The 14055-nt window shown below is 44.5% G+C and overlaps 1 protein-coding gene across 2 annotated transcripts; it reads left to right on the forward strand.

Annotated features, from left to right (window-relative positions):
- Positions 1-772: 772 nt before the first annotated feature.
- Positions 773-11608, forward strand: cdc42ep3 (CDC42 effector protein (Rho GTPase binding) 3). 2 transcript variants are annotated; one of them, XM_036960167.1, is made up of 3 exons: positions 773-1683; positions 9753-9901; positions 10019-11608. In XM_036960167.1, exon 3 carries the CDS (start codon positions 10027-10029, stop codon positions 11038-11040), a length of 1014 nt encoding a protein of 337 aa, XP_036816062.1. In that variant the 5' UTR covers positions 773-1683; positions 9753-9901; positions 10019-10026; the 3' UTR covers positions 11041-11608. The 2 variants fall into 2 exon arrangements, with proteins under 2 accessions (XP_036816062.1, XP_021435902.2); XM_021580227.2 differs by having other exon boundaries at positions 775-1683; positions 9753-11608.
- Positions 11609-14055: the final 2447 nt, after the last annotated feature.

Raw genomic sequence — 14055 nt, forward strand, 5'->3', positions numbered from 1 at the left:
ATGTTGCATTTTGAAAAGCAGATAAAAAGCAGATTGATTGATTACTGTCTGCATCCAAAATGAAAGAGTAATTTGGTGCAGTGGACATGTGACTTTGTGAATTTGTTTGTTGTACTCAGTCAATGGAAATGCCCATTAGAGTTTTGAAACATGAGCCATTTTGATGATCTCAAATCAAATCAAATCAAATGATCTGTTTACATTTTTGTGCATAGAGTTATGAAAATGTACCACATACTTGTGAAAATTGTCCCAAAGCGATTGAAAAAAAAACTGTAATAGCATTATGTCATGTGTTGACTATTAGCCAATTAATAGCTTTCCTCTGGAGCACTGCAGTGCTGCTCAACCCTACAGGAAATAGAGAAATGTGTGGAGGAACATAAAGAGATACGGTACGAAATCAAATCAAATTTTATTTGTCACATGCTTCGTAGACAGCAGGTTGTCACACCCTTACCTTAGAGATCCTTTTTATGTCTCTATTTTGGTTTGGGGGGGGGCATTCTATGTTTTGTGTTCTATGTTTTCTATTTCTGTGTGTTTGGCCGGGTGTGGTTCTCAATCAGAGGCAGCTGTCTATCGTTGTCTCTGATTGAGAACCATACTTAGGCAGCCTTTTCCCACCTGGGTTTTGTGGGTAGTTGCTGTCTGTTTTTGTATCTGCACTAGACAGAACTGTTTCGGTTGTTCTCGTTGTTGTTTTGCTATTCAGTGTTCAGTTCAACTAATAAAAGATGAACACGTACCACGCTGCACCTTGGTCCTCACCTTCTCCTTCCAACAGCCGTTACACAGGTGTAGACTAACAGTGAAATGCTTACTTACGAGTGGGTCCATTTCCAACAATGCAGAGTTACAGATAAGATTCAAAATTAAATAAAAACGATGCAGTATGAAACAGCGAGAATGTGAATTAATATACCGGCATGAATATACTTAAGAGAAATAGTGGGAGAATGAGTGTCTTAATGTGTGTGCTAATAAAATAGACAGGGATAGTTTGTGTAAGAGAGCGAGAGAGAGAGAGAGACCAACCCCCTGAATACAGCAAGCCATGTGTCTGCTTTATGCCCACTAGATTTACAGAGCAGCTTTTATCAGATCAAGGCAGAGAGAGAGTGGAGAGGAGAAGAAAGAAGAGAGAAAGAGAGAACACAGAGCAAGATATTGTAGTTTAAGAGAGGGGGACAGAGAGCAGACAGTTTAAAGAAAAGGACAGACTTCCAGCGCAGCAGCCAGCAGCAGCAGAGGCAGCATACTGATCCTCCACACAGTAACCTAGCTGTCCAGCCTGCCCCCCAGCCTGACCTCTCTCCACCCCAGCAAACAGCTGTCCAGCGACAAGAGAAAGAGGGGGGGCTCGACACACCAGGGAGCAGAAGGAGAGGATCCCACTCGTCCCATCCCACTGCAGCCTGCACTAAAAACGTCTCGAGCTGTGGCTTGGAAAGCAGACAGACAGACAGGCACAGGTGCTGCAGACGGCAGTCATAGGGTAGGAGGAGACTACAGTTCCAGAGAGGAATAGCTAGCTCGAGCTTCAGCCAGCACCAGTGAGTCCGGGAACCACACGCTACACACACCTCTTCAGCAGTCAGCACTAGGACTGAAGACCTTCAGGAGGACAGTGGACACCTCCTTCTGACACGAACCAGGACCTCATCACAGGGATTACAAAAGGTGAGGGAAAAGTGGGTTTTAGACTTTTTAGTTTGTAATGTGTCGGATATCTCTGGCATTGTATCATGTACAGTGATTTGGTACATTCTGGTAAAACCTTCAATGGGACTAAGTATTCAAAGGGAGAATGTTGCTGTTAACTTGGTTCACCTTCACTGTTGGACGTCTTGCCTCAGTTTAGCAGTTAAGAGCGTTGGGCCAGTATCTGAAAGATTGCTGGTTTGAATCCCTGAGACCACTAGGTCGGAAAAATCTGTCGATGTGCCATTGAGTAAGGCACTTAACCCTAATTGCTTCTGTAAGTCTGTCTGGATAAGAGCATCTGCTAAATGACTCAAATGGAAATTAATATGTATCATTGAGTTTGTAGTTGATGGGTTAGTGGTCAGGTTCTACTAAATTTTTGAACTGTGATTGGTGGTCAGTTACGGATATGAAGAGTGCAGGGGTAAGTTATGTCCACAAAATGATATTGCACGACACAACAAGGGGTGAGCAGTTAGGGGCAACCTGACACCATCTTTTGTTCCTGGAGGGGACATTTTTAAGCCAGGCAACACATTTCTGACATGTTCTACTGATATGTAGAGCTTTGCTTTGCGTTAATCTCACGAGTGAACAGATTTGGAGAGGTTTCCGCTGTGGTTTTGAAAGGGATTTCAGAATATCTAGCCCCAACAAGACTGCACTCATCGCATTGCCAGTGAGTGGTTGTGTTGACATTCCCTTCATGTCTTTTCTGCTTTGATATGGTTTCCTGCCAGGCCCTGCCAAGTACAACTGAGCAGAGAGCAGAACCCATGCTAGCGGGTGGCACAGGGTAATCGCTGAGGGCTGGTGTGGAGAGGCACAGAGGAGGGGAGAATCAGACAGAACAAACACTATTCTGCATTCTACTACACTCCCACCACAGCCACACCAGGCTCGAAGAGGAACAACTGCCTATAATTGACGTTTCTATATGTAACAAAGCAGTTCAAACCAATTTTCTCTGAGTGTCTTCTAAGGGATACCATTACCATCTGCTGTTGGTTCATCTGCCCTGGTTCTTTTTGTAATCGCGGCCCAAAAAATATATGGTTGTTTGTCTATTCATGGTCATGTCAGAATTTAAGGGGTTAAAGGATAGAATTTAATAAACAGTCCATCATACATACTGTACATCAAAATGTACAACTCATTTTTTCAAAACTCCATGTTCAGTGAAGTAGAAGAAGAAGAAGCAACATCCCTGTAACCCTGAAATCCCAGTAATGCTATTATTAGACAAACATTTGCTTGAAGGATGGAAGGTGATGGTTTTGTTTTTTTAAAGAAGGGCAGTGGGGTAAATAGGTCAAAATGTGTGCCGAAGTGTGAGCAGCCTCAATGCTTAACCGTAGGCCTCTCTAGCTCCGCCACCCATGTGATGCATTTCTGTGTACAGTGAGACCAAACTGCACAGTGTCATGATAGGCACTTGTCTAGACCAGGCCTGGGCAACTCCAGTCCTCAGCAGTCTGATTGGTGTCACACTTTTGCCCCAGCTATCACACCTGACTACAATAATCAACTAATCATGATCTTCAGTTAAAAACGCAATTTGTTTAAATCAGGTGTGTTTGCTAGGGATGGGGGGGAAAGTATGACACCTATCAGGCCGACAAAGATTGGAATTGCCGAGGTCTGGTCTAGACTACAGCACGTTTACACAAGCTCTAATAATAAGATGACCCAGATAGTCACATGACTTCATTGGCGGTCTACATCTCCGAAACAGACTGTCGTGAGGAGACGAGAGACAGGACCCCACTGCCCTCACCCCCCCAAAATCATCTGCCCATTACCCAGAACCCTCTGCGCTTCCCTAGTCTACTGCAACCTTCTCTGCTTACAATAGCTAACACCGCTAAACTGGGCCTTACATTGCATTCCCCATCATGTCTGTAATGAACCCAAACCAGTTCTAATAGGCTGGAGCTGCTCCAGCTCCCCATCCTGCCTACACAGATACAGACAGCTGACCCAATGACACCAAAGCTTTATTTGCCACTCTCGATGATTTGGACCGGTGCTCAGCGACCACTTGTGAGGAAGTCGCCAGCAGACCCCCCCCCCCCCCCCCCCTTCCCCAGAGTTGTAAATGAAAACCCACGACCGCATTCTGCAGTGGCGTCGCGGGGGGCCCGAGGGTGGCAACGTGCACGTGCCGCACTCATTGCTCCCTTTTGGGCCCTGTTCCAAAAGTAGAGTGTGAATCTGGCTCTTGGGGGTTAGGAGTTAGACCAGTATGCACCTGCTCAACTTCTAACACCCCGCCAGAGACAAAGATGTATTCCTGGGGTCAGCAGGCCAAGCGGTTGCTCATTGGCCCTGTAGTCTGATTTCCTCTTTACCTACCGCTGGACCTCAGCCTACTGTGGCTAATCACGGGAAAACTGTGAGTGAAGCAAGAGAATGTGTTCTCACTTGCTTGATTGAAAAGCTTGATTGACAAAATGGAATCGCAGAAGTTTGACACATTCAGGAGAGCATTGCAGATTTATTTCCCACCCGCGGAGTTGTCATCTCCTTCAGTTTGTTTGTACCAGCCTTGTTGTAAATTAGGACAATTTCACAACCAGTGAAAATTTTGTTTAAATATTTATAGCAGATATTTTTTGCTTTTATACAGCTTGAGTCCTCGATTGGTTATCCTCTCTGGAAAAACAGAGTTGACTGACTGAGCTGAATGCCACTTCCTTTTTAATTTACTAGTGACCTCTGGCCTTCCAATAATGACTGCCAAATACAGCCAAACTCCACTCCACCGCGAGGATGACCAGTTTGAAGGTCCTCCGCTTTCCCTATACCAGCTGACACCTTCATTTAGATGAATATCGGATGTCTCTCTATGCTATACTGTCAATAGTCTAACTCTGTAGAAATATACTGCCAAGACATATTCCCCCTTGGCCAGCAATGAGAAATGTGGCTTTGCGGAGGATTTCTACAGAGGTATACTACTGATTCCAAAACAACATGATCATCCATCATAAAACATCAGCAATGCATTTCCCATGACACTTGAGAAAAGCAGATCTGCATTCCATCTGCACAGACCCAGCAGGTGGTCTGGCTTTGGGCAGTCCAATGATCAATAAGTATAGGCAGACTGTAGTTGCCTCAGCCAGTGACCTTCTTCTGCAGTGTGGGACTCTAATTTAAGGCAGATAACGTGGCTGGTAGCTGCAATCACAGCGCAGAGCACAGACATTGGACCGAACCCATGAGAGGAAGGGTTTAGGATTTGGAGGTTTGCCTGTGCTTTTCTCTGACTTCCTATTGGAACCCAATTCCCAGCTGCAGTGAGCTTTCAAGGTCCAATGGGAAAAGAGCAGTATGGAGAGATGGAGGGAAAATGAGGGAGGGAAAGGTAGTCAGATGCTATGCGAGGCAGGGGATCTTTGTTTTTTCTTTTCTGTTCCTTCAAAGAAACACTGCAGGAGTGTTTTTCTGACAGTCTGCTATTCATCTTTCTCTGTCTGTCTTTCTTTCTCACTCGCTCCCAGTCAGTCGCACAGTAAACAAACACACTCTCCTTCTCGCGAATGGAGCTTTTTCAAATCTGCTTGCTCTCTCTCCTGAGTCTAGTCAAGCAAACACTGGCACTCGCTCCAACACTCACTTGCACACGGCTCTTAAGAGAGCAGTGCTGCCGTACAGACCCACTCACAGATATTCTGCATCCTTCCACCCTGCTTGTCATGTCTAAATATAGAGCCACAGTGGCAAGTTTATTTGTGTTGCAATGCCCCCCCCCCCCCCCCCCCCAGTGAGATCATTCTCTGAACCACTTCACATAGCCTACCATACTGTATGTTCAGTTTTTGGGCCCTTTTGTGTTGTTTGAGTAAGTAATGCATGGCCATTGTTGTATTAACAGGAAGTAAAACTACATTTAGTACAAAAAACATTGATGTTATCACTTAGATGAGCAATGGTGGATCCTCATTTATTTAGTCTCGTGCACCAAGTGGCTGCTGTTGAAAGAGACTGTTGTATCTGTTGTCGTCAATGTTATACTGGCATCTGGTCTACAATCCAGATTCAAACACCATGCCAGGTGTCCACGGCTGTCCCCACTAAACATCTACAATGGATAAATGTAGCTAGCTTACTTGGTGAGCCTCTGATAAGGATTGTGCCTTTCTGTTGGATGCAGTGTGTCCCATTGGGGTCTGCTGCACACAGCGGGAATGTGGATGCTTTCTCAGTCAAACATTTCTTGGGTGGACTTGGCCGCCCAGGCACTTGTGTGCAGCGGTGCACTCTGTCAGTGAGGGTCACTGCCGACAGACCTCTCACAAGTAAATATGTCTATAAATGGGCAAGCACTCTCTCACTCTATCTACTCTCTACTCTGTATTGCTCCCTCTTCTCCCTACCCCCTTCATCTTAGCCGCTTCCCCTCCTCCTCCTCCGTGTATTTTTCACTTTCTTTGTGAATGCTAGATTCTGTCAAGTGCCACAAAGTTTTCCCCTTGATCAATTCCTCCTCAATATGTGTTACTGTAAGTACAGCAAAATCATGTGCGAACATTGCAACACATTAAACTTCTAAGCAAACAATGGTCAAGAGGTAGTACTGTAGATTGTTTTTCAATTATGATTATCCTGATGCTTTGCAGGCTTATCGCACAGGCTGGCTGAATCAACATTGTGTCCATGTACACATGCATACACACACTCGCATTCAAATGCACACACAGTCACATACACACATGTAAATAGTGCCAGACAGCCACACAAATGCATACAGTAAGCCTTGCTGTTTTGATTTGTGTTGTCCTTGATGTCTTGTTTTTGCATCGTTGTTTTCTGTTGTTGCTTTCCTTTGTTTTTGTCTTTTTTTCCATCTTGTTATTTTTTTGTCTGTTGGCCCATTGGGTCGGTGGTGGTTTTAGAATGCCAGCATCCCGGAGTCGCCTCTTCACTATTGACATTGAGACTGGTGTTTTGTGGGTACTATTTCATGAAGCTGCCAGTTGAGGACTTGTGAGACACTCTAATGTACTTGTCCTCTTACTCAGTTGTGCATCAGGGCCTCCCACTCCTCTTTCTATTCTGGTTAGAGACAGTTTGCGCTGTTCTGTGAAGGAAGTAGTACACAGCTTTGTACGAGATCTTCAGTATCTTGGCAATTTCTCACATGGAATAGCCTTCTTTTCTCAGAACAAGAATAGACTGATGAGTTTCAGAAGAAAGTTATTTGTTTCTGGCCATTTTGAGCCTATAATCGAACCCACAAAGGCTGATGCTCCAGATGCTCAACTAGTCTAAAGAAGGCCAGTTTTTTTGCTTCTTTAATCAGAACAACAGTTTTCAGCTATGGTAACATAATTGCAAAGGGTTTTCTAATGATCAATTAACCTTTTAAAATGTTAAACTTGGATTAGCTAGCACAACGTGCCATTGGAGCACAGAAGTGATGGTTGCTGATATAATGGGCATGCAGCCATTTCCACCTACAGTAGTCATTTACAACATTAACAATGTCTACACTGTATTTCTGATCAATTTGACGTTATTTTAATGGACAAAAAATGTGCTCTTCTTTCAAAAACAACAACATTTCTAAGTGACACCAAACTTTTGAACGGTAGTGTATATATACAGTGGGGAGAACAAATATTTGATACACTGACGATTTGGCAGGTTTTCCTACTTAGAAAGCATGTAGAGGTCTGTAATTTTTTATCATAGGTACATTTCAACTGTGAGAGACGGAATCTAAAACAAAAATCCAGAAAATCACATTGTTTGATTTTTAAGTAATTCATTTGCATTTTATTGTATGACATAAGTATTTGATCACCTCCCAACCAGTAAGAATTCCGGCTCTCACAGACATGTTAGTTTTTCTTTAAGAAGCCCTCCTGTTCTCTACTCATTACCTGTATTAACCTCACCTGTTTGAACTTGTTACCTGTATAAAAGACACCTGTCTACACACTCAATCAAACAGACTCCAACCTTTCCACAATGGCCAAGACCAGAGAGCTGTGTAAGGACATCAGGGATAAAATTGTAGACCTGCACAAGGCTGGAATGGGCTACAGGACAATAGGCAAGCAGCTTGGTGAGAAGGCAACAACTGTTGGCGCAATTATTAGAAACTGGAAGAAGTTCAAGATGACGGTCAATCACCCTCGGTCTGGGGCTTGATGCAAGATCTCACTTCGTGGGGCATCAATGATCATGAGGAAGGTGAGGGATCAGCCCAGAACTACACGGCAGGACCTGGTCAATGACCTGAAGAGAGCTGGGACCACAGTTCAAAGAAAACCATTAGTAACACACTACGCCGTCATGGATTAAAATCCTGCAGCGCACGCAAGGTCCCCCTGCTCAAGCCAGCGCATGTCCAGGCCCGTCTGAAATTTGCCAATGACCATCTGGATGATCCAGGTCATGTGGTCTGATGAGACAAAAATAGAGCTTTTTGGTCTAAACTCCACTCGCCGTGTTTGGAGGAAGAAGAAGGATGAGTACAACCCCAAGAACATCATCCCAACCGTGAAGCATGGAGGTGGAAACATCATTATTTGGGGATGCTTTTCTGCAAAGGGGACAGGACGACTGCACCGTATTAAGGGGAGGATGGATGGGGCCATGTATGGCGAGATCTTGGCCAACAACCTCCTTCCCTCAGTAAGAGCATTGAAGATAGATCGTGGCTGGGTCTTCCAGCATGACAATGACCCGAAACACACAGCCAGGGCAACTAAGGAGTGGCTCTGTAACAAGCATCACAGGGTCCTGGAGTGGCCTAGCCAGTCTCCAGACCTGAACACAATAGAAAATCTTTGGAGGGAGCAGAAAGACCGTATTGCCCAGCGACAGCCCTGAAACCTGAATGATCTGGAGAGGGTCTGTATGGAGGAGTGGGCCAAATTCCCTGCTGCAGTGTGTGTAAACCTGGTCAAGAACTACAGGAAACGTATGATCTCTGTAATTGCAATCAGGTTTCTGTACCAAATATTAAGTTCTGCTTTTCTGATGTATCAAATACTTATGTCATGCAATAAAATGCAAATTAATTACTTAAAAATCATACAATGTGATTTTCTGGATTTTTGTTTTCGATTCCGTCTCTCACAGTGGAAGTGTACCTTTGATAAAAATGACAGACCTCTACATGCTTTGTAAGTAGGAAAACCTGCAAAATCGGCAGTGTATGAAATACTTGTTCTCCCCACTGTGTGTGTGTGTATATATATATATATATATATATATATGTTGTTGATTTAATGTTAATTTCACGTTTTTTAACTCAACCAAATATAAATCAAAACTAGACGTTGAACTGACTTACGTCTGTGCCCAGTGGGTTAATATTACAATTGAAGCAAAACATCCAGCGTATCAAAGTAAAAACAAAACATCTCTATCTCTCCTCCGACAATTTGCTCTCCTAACTCCTACTTTCCCTCTTTCTGAGCATCACTTCATCCCCCCCCCCCCCCCCCCCCCTTCTATCTTGGTGCGTGTCTGGGCAGCAGCTCTCTCCTCCATCGCCTGCCCTGCCCTGATCCTACTAAAGCCCCTTCACATCACTTTAACCAATCTGCAGTCCAGCTGTTCCATATTAGCACATGCAGAAGAGTAGAAGGAGGGAGCCTTGGGGGGCCTTGTGAGGATCTGAGTAGAGGGGCCTGAGCCTGGGCTTCAGTTCAGCAGGTCTAACACTCGAATCAGATGCAGGGGGGTTGAGGGGAACTGGGGATGAGGATGTTCCGTGCATGTCCACAATTTATTTTGGGTCTTGTGATGGTAACTTTATATTGTAATCAGAATAGGGATTGACATGAAGTGTAGATCATTATTGACAGATCAGTAAGGATTCTAGGAAGAAGTTGGAGAAATGTATAAATGTGTCAACAATGTGACTCAGTTTGTTATGTGAATATTGAATTTTAATGTAAAATGTAACATTGACTCAAGCATCTTGGCATAAAACATACCCCATATTTTACTAATATACTGTGTTTTGGGGGGAAAACTGTATAAAATATCTGATCTCCTTTTTGTTTTCTTTCTATCTTCAGGAAAGTGGCCTGTTGACCACTCTGCAACGTCATAGACAACACTGGTGAGAACTTGGACTCCTGCTCAACTTGGATTTCCTGATTAATGACACAAAGATCGAACCTATCTTCGGAGCAGGCAAAGACAACACAGCCGTTTCATTGAGAATGTAATTCCACCATCTCCGCAGGGAGACCTTGTGTTCAATGTGAAGTTCTTCACCAGTCCTAACGTTCTAGGAGTATTCTCCTCCCTTTGTCCTTTATCTCTGAGCTCTATTCAACAGTGACCACCATGCCTGCCAAAGCACCCATCTACCTGAAGTCCAACAACAGCAAGAAAGGCAAGAAGTGTCGTCTGAGGGACATCCTGTCCCCAGACATGATCAGTCCACCGCTGGGGGACTTTCGCCACACCATTCACATCGGAAAGGGCGGCGAGAGGGACGCCTTCGGGGACATGTCCTTCCTCCAGGGGAAGTTTGAGCTCCTGCCTGGGAAAGGTGAGGTGTTCCGTCCGCAATACGGCGTCCACAATGAGTTCCTGCGGGCCAACAGTGCATCTGATGCCCAGTTCACCGAGACGCCCTCTCCGGTTCTGAAGAACGCCATCTCGCTTCCTTCTATCGGGGGGTGCCAGGCCCTCACCTTGCCCCTCCTCTCCACCAATATGTTCTCTATGCCCGTTAAGGAACCACTGGAGAGCATGGTAGGGCGGGTTCCTACCCCTCCCCTAGGGGGCCCAGATGGGACTGATAAACTGGGGATCCTGGAGATGGAAACCCTGTTGTGTTCCATTGAGGTCTTAAGCAGCAACCACACCAAACCTCCTACAGAGGTCACAACCAAACCAGACGTCCTGCTGGATCTGATAGAGAAACCAGAGAAGCCAAAGACAAAGAAATTCTTCAAAAGCAATTATGAAAATGATAATATTGAGAGCGGTTATGAAAAGCCTACACCAACCTACTACATCAACGGCAACATCAATGGCACCTGCAATGGTAACGAAAGCTTCAACGGCAACGGCAACTGCAATGGCTTGGGAAGCTTTAACAATGACATTACCCTCTGCTATGAGAAAGCGCTCTCTGACTGCAATGGAGACTGGGTGGACAGGGACAGCGGGGTGGACGAGGGGCGCATTTGCGACATTGACTTTGAATTCTGCAATGACAAGAGGGTGTCACAGGATTCCATCTCCCACATCACTGGTTCCCTTTTGTCACTTGAACTCGATTTGGGCCCATCCATTCTTGATGATGTACTCAACATTATGGGTGACCCCAAGGTAATGAGCAGACCTTGAACAATGCTCAGGCTAGTGAGTTGAAAGGGAAATATAGAACTTAAGAGAGAACTATGAGAAAAGACTCACAAACCTGTCAAAATATTGTCCATGGCATGTGAATATTATTGTGATGGAAATTCACTTCGGTATGCAGCGCTGCTTTGTGTCGTTATTTTCTGAAATACGTTTCTGTCTTAGCTTCCTTAGGGTTTCAATGCTTTTTCTGTTTGTGCTTTGTGCTACAGGCATGAGAGATGCATGCGCTGTTGAATTACAACTAAACCCCAGCCTATTTTGCAATCTATTTTAGTGTTTTTTTAGTGTTTTTATCCCGGCTTTAGCTGTAGATAAAAAAAGATACGTGTTCTGAAGAAGTTATTGCTTTGATACACAATCTAAAGCTCTGTTTCTCAATATCTAAATATAATGCATCTTGGTGACTTTTAATGTGTTTATCAAAGCACTATTTTGTTTGTCACATGACCATTTTATTAACAAAACTACAAAGATCCTATGTATACTATACAGTACTTGTGTTTTTGTTTTATAGCGTTAATAAATAAAAATGTGTCCTTTTTCCCCCCTACGTTTTTTCAAAAGAGTGAAATAATTTGTGATTTAGCAGAGTTGTATCCTTGGTGGTATGAGATCTTTCAGAGGAAAAGACAGAGGTATAAGATGGAGAGTGAAATATAGAGGAACACAAAGTGAAGACGATAGGCCTACACAGTACAGTACACTTCAGTACAGGTAAAAAGCAAGAAGGCGTGAGGGGAGAGATGCGAAACTCAAACAGACCGAGACAGTGGAAAAGAGAGAAGAGGGACAGAATGGCTTTCTTTCTCGCCTTCTGGCATTCTTTACATTCTCCTTCACTGCCCTGCGGTGGGAGCACTTGTGGGAGAGCACTCCTTGATCTGCTCAACCAGGCGCCTGCTCCTTTTGTTTGCGTGCGGACGGCACAAGCAGAGGAGGGGTCTTTAAAATTCCCTACATTCCAGCAATGGAGCACATGCATCTAGGAGCGGGCATAAATCAGCTGTTTAGAGTAGAAGGGGCTTTAAACCCACCCATCAATCAGTGTATAGTGGCGTTGGGATTGTAAAAATCTTGCCGCCTACCCACAGGCAAACTATGTTCAGTACAAAGAGATGGATGGCCACTCACCTCTGTCTGGCTACAATAAAGGAGGTGTTGGCATAGCAGTGTTGAGGCAACAATCTGAAAGGGTAAGGCAGCTGTAATTACCAACGCCTGTACCCTCTTAACCACCGCCCTCTCCCCCTTATATACAATCCTCATCCCCATCCTCCATCTCCTCTTATGGTCTCTGAGTGGCCACATGCAGGCTAAGTGTGCCCCCCCCCACCGTGTCCCATTAGATGTCTTAAGAACCAGCTATGGTGCCACTCTTTAACCGGCATAGGACCCCTTCAGAAAACATAGATAAGGCCAGCCACAATAATACCCCTGCGGGAACCATTTTCACAAGCTTCATCCCATTCCCATATTATTGTGTTAATTTGACATGTTCATTATTATCAAGTTCATTTGGCATGCAAGTTCTGAGTTCGGTTTGCTTCCATTTTTGTAGAGGAATAACTAGAGGTGATAAACCTCCACCAAATAATTGGGAGACCTCAATATGTCCGTAAACAACAATGTAAAACCTGGTTAGGGGGGGCGGCGTCTCGTGCTTGGCTGAACCAGACGTGAGGAGGAACATATTTCCGCCGCCCGTCATGCAAAACGAATGTGGTAGCTAGCAGATGCCCTGACCAGTAGAAATTCCTTGGGATGAATTGTAAAGAGTTTTGCATGTGTCACCTCCGTAGTTTTCGAGCACAACTTCTGAGCACTGACTAGTAATGGAAATCGTGCTGCTGAGGAAGAGGTAATGACTCTGTTCATATCTGTAATGGTATGTCATTGAGTTGATGACAGTCTTCAGAGGACAGTCGTGTAACCATACATGTGTGGCTGTAGTATGTTGTGTAAACACACTGCATGTACACAACATTAGTATCACCTTCCTCGTATTGAGTTGCACACCCCTTTGCCCTCAGAACAGCCTCAATTCATTGGGTTGTGGACTCTATAAGGTGTCAAAAGTGTTCCGTAGGGATGCTGGCCGATGTTGATGCCAATGCTTCCCACAGTTGTGTCAAGTTGGCTGGATGTCCTTTGGGTGGTGGACCATTCTTGACACACACAGGAAACTTTTTGAACATGAAAAACCTAGAGCGTTGTGGTTCTTGACACACTCAAACCGGTGCGCCTGGCATCTACTACCATACCCCGTTCAAAGGCACTTAAAGCTTTAATCTTGCCCATTCACCCTCTGAATGGCACACATACACAATCCATGTTTCAATTGTCTCAAGGCTTAAAATCCTTCTTTAACCTGTCTCCTCCCCTTCATCTGGGCTCCCGAGTGGCACAGCAGTCTAGGGCACTGCATCTGCATCTCGACTATCAGCCTCAGATAACCTCTACTGCCTGTCTCAATCCCCAAATTGCCAATTCTCTTAGCTGGTCTACCCAAAAATCATACAATAAGAATAGAGAATGCAAGGGATTGTACTTCTTTGTATAGAAGATGGAAAATAGCCTTGTTGGGCTGTGTTTTTATGACCAGGGGGGTCCAGGGCCAAGGTCAGTTCCTGTTGACCTGGATCAACCCAGGGTTCAATTCTCTACTGCTCTACTGCTAAGAAGCCTGACGTAAAAGGAGGACTTTAACTGGAAAAAAATATGTTTATTCACTTTCCTGTTACATGGAATTCAACTAGACTAAGCATGGAAACACAAACAAATAAAGTAGTTCATAGCCATATTTTCGAACATATTACACACTCCCTACAGGGAGGTATTAGCCATGGGCAGCCAAGATCATGGATCAGTAAGGTACCATAAACAGTCCACCCTAAGTTGAAGTGGCTAAACTATAAATATACTACTGAGCTTGTTTTCGCAAAGAATGTTCTCGTTCATCACGAGAGTTGATAAATCGTTCAGGTGTTTCTCAAGAAA

The sequence above is a fragment of the Oncorhynchus mykiss genome, chromosome 23, assembly GCF_013265735.2.
Source record: "Oncorhynchus mykiss isolate Arlee chromosome 23, USDA_OmykA_1.1, whole genome shotgun sequence".
In the NCBI taxonomy this organism is placed as follows: Eukaryota; Metazoa; Chordata; class Actinopteri; order Salmoniformes; family Salmonidae; genus Oncorhynchus; species Oncorhynchus mykiss.

What these genes read in the sequence shown, in the direction of transcription:
- cdc42ep3 (XM_036960167.1), top strand. Translation starts at nt 10,027, where the DNA reads ATGCCTGCCAAAGCACCCATCTACCTGAAGTCCAACAACAGCAAGAAA.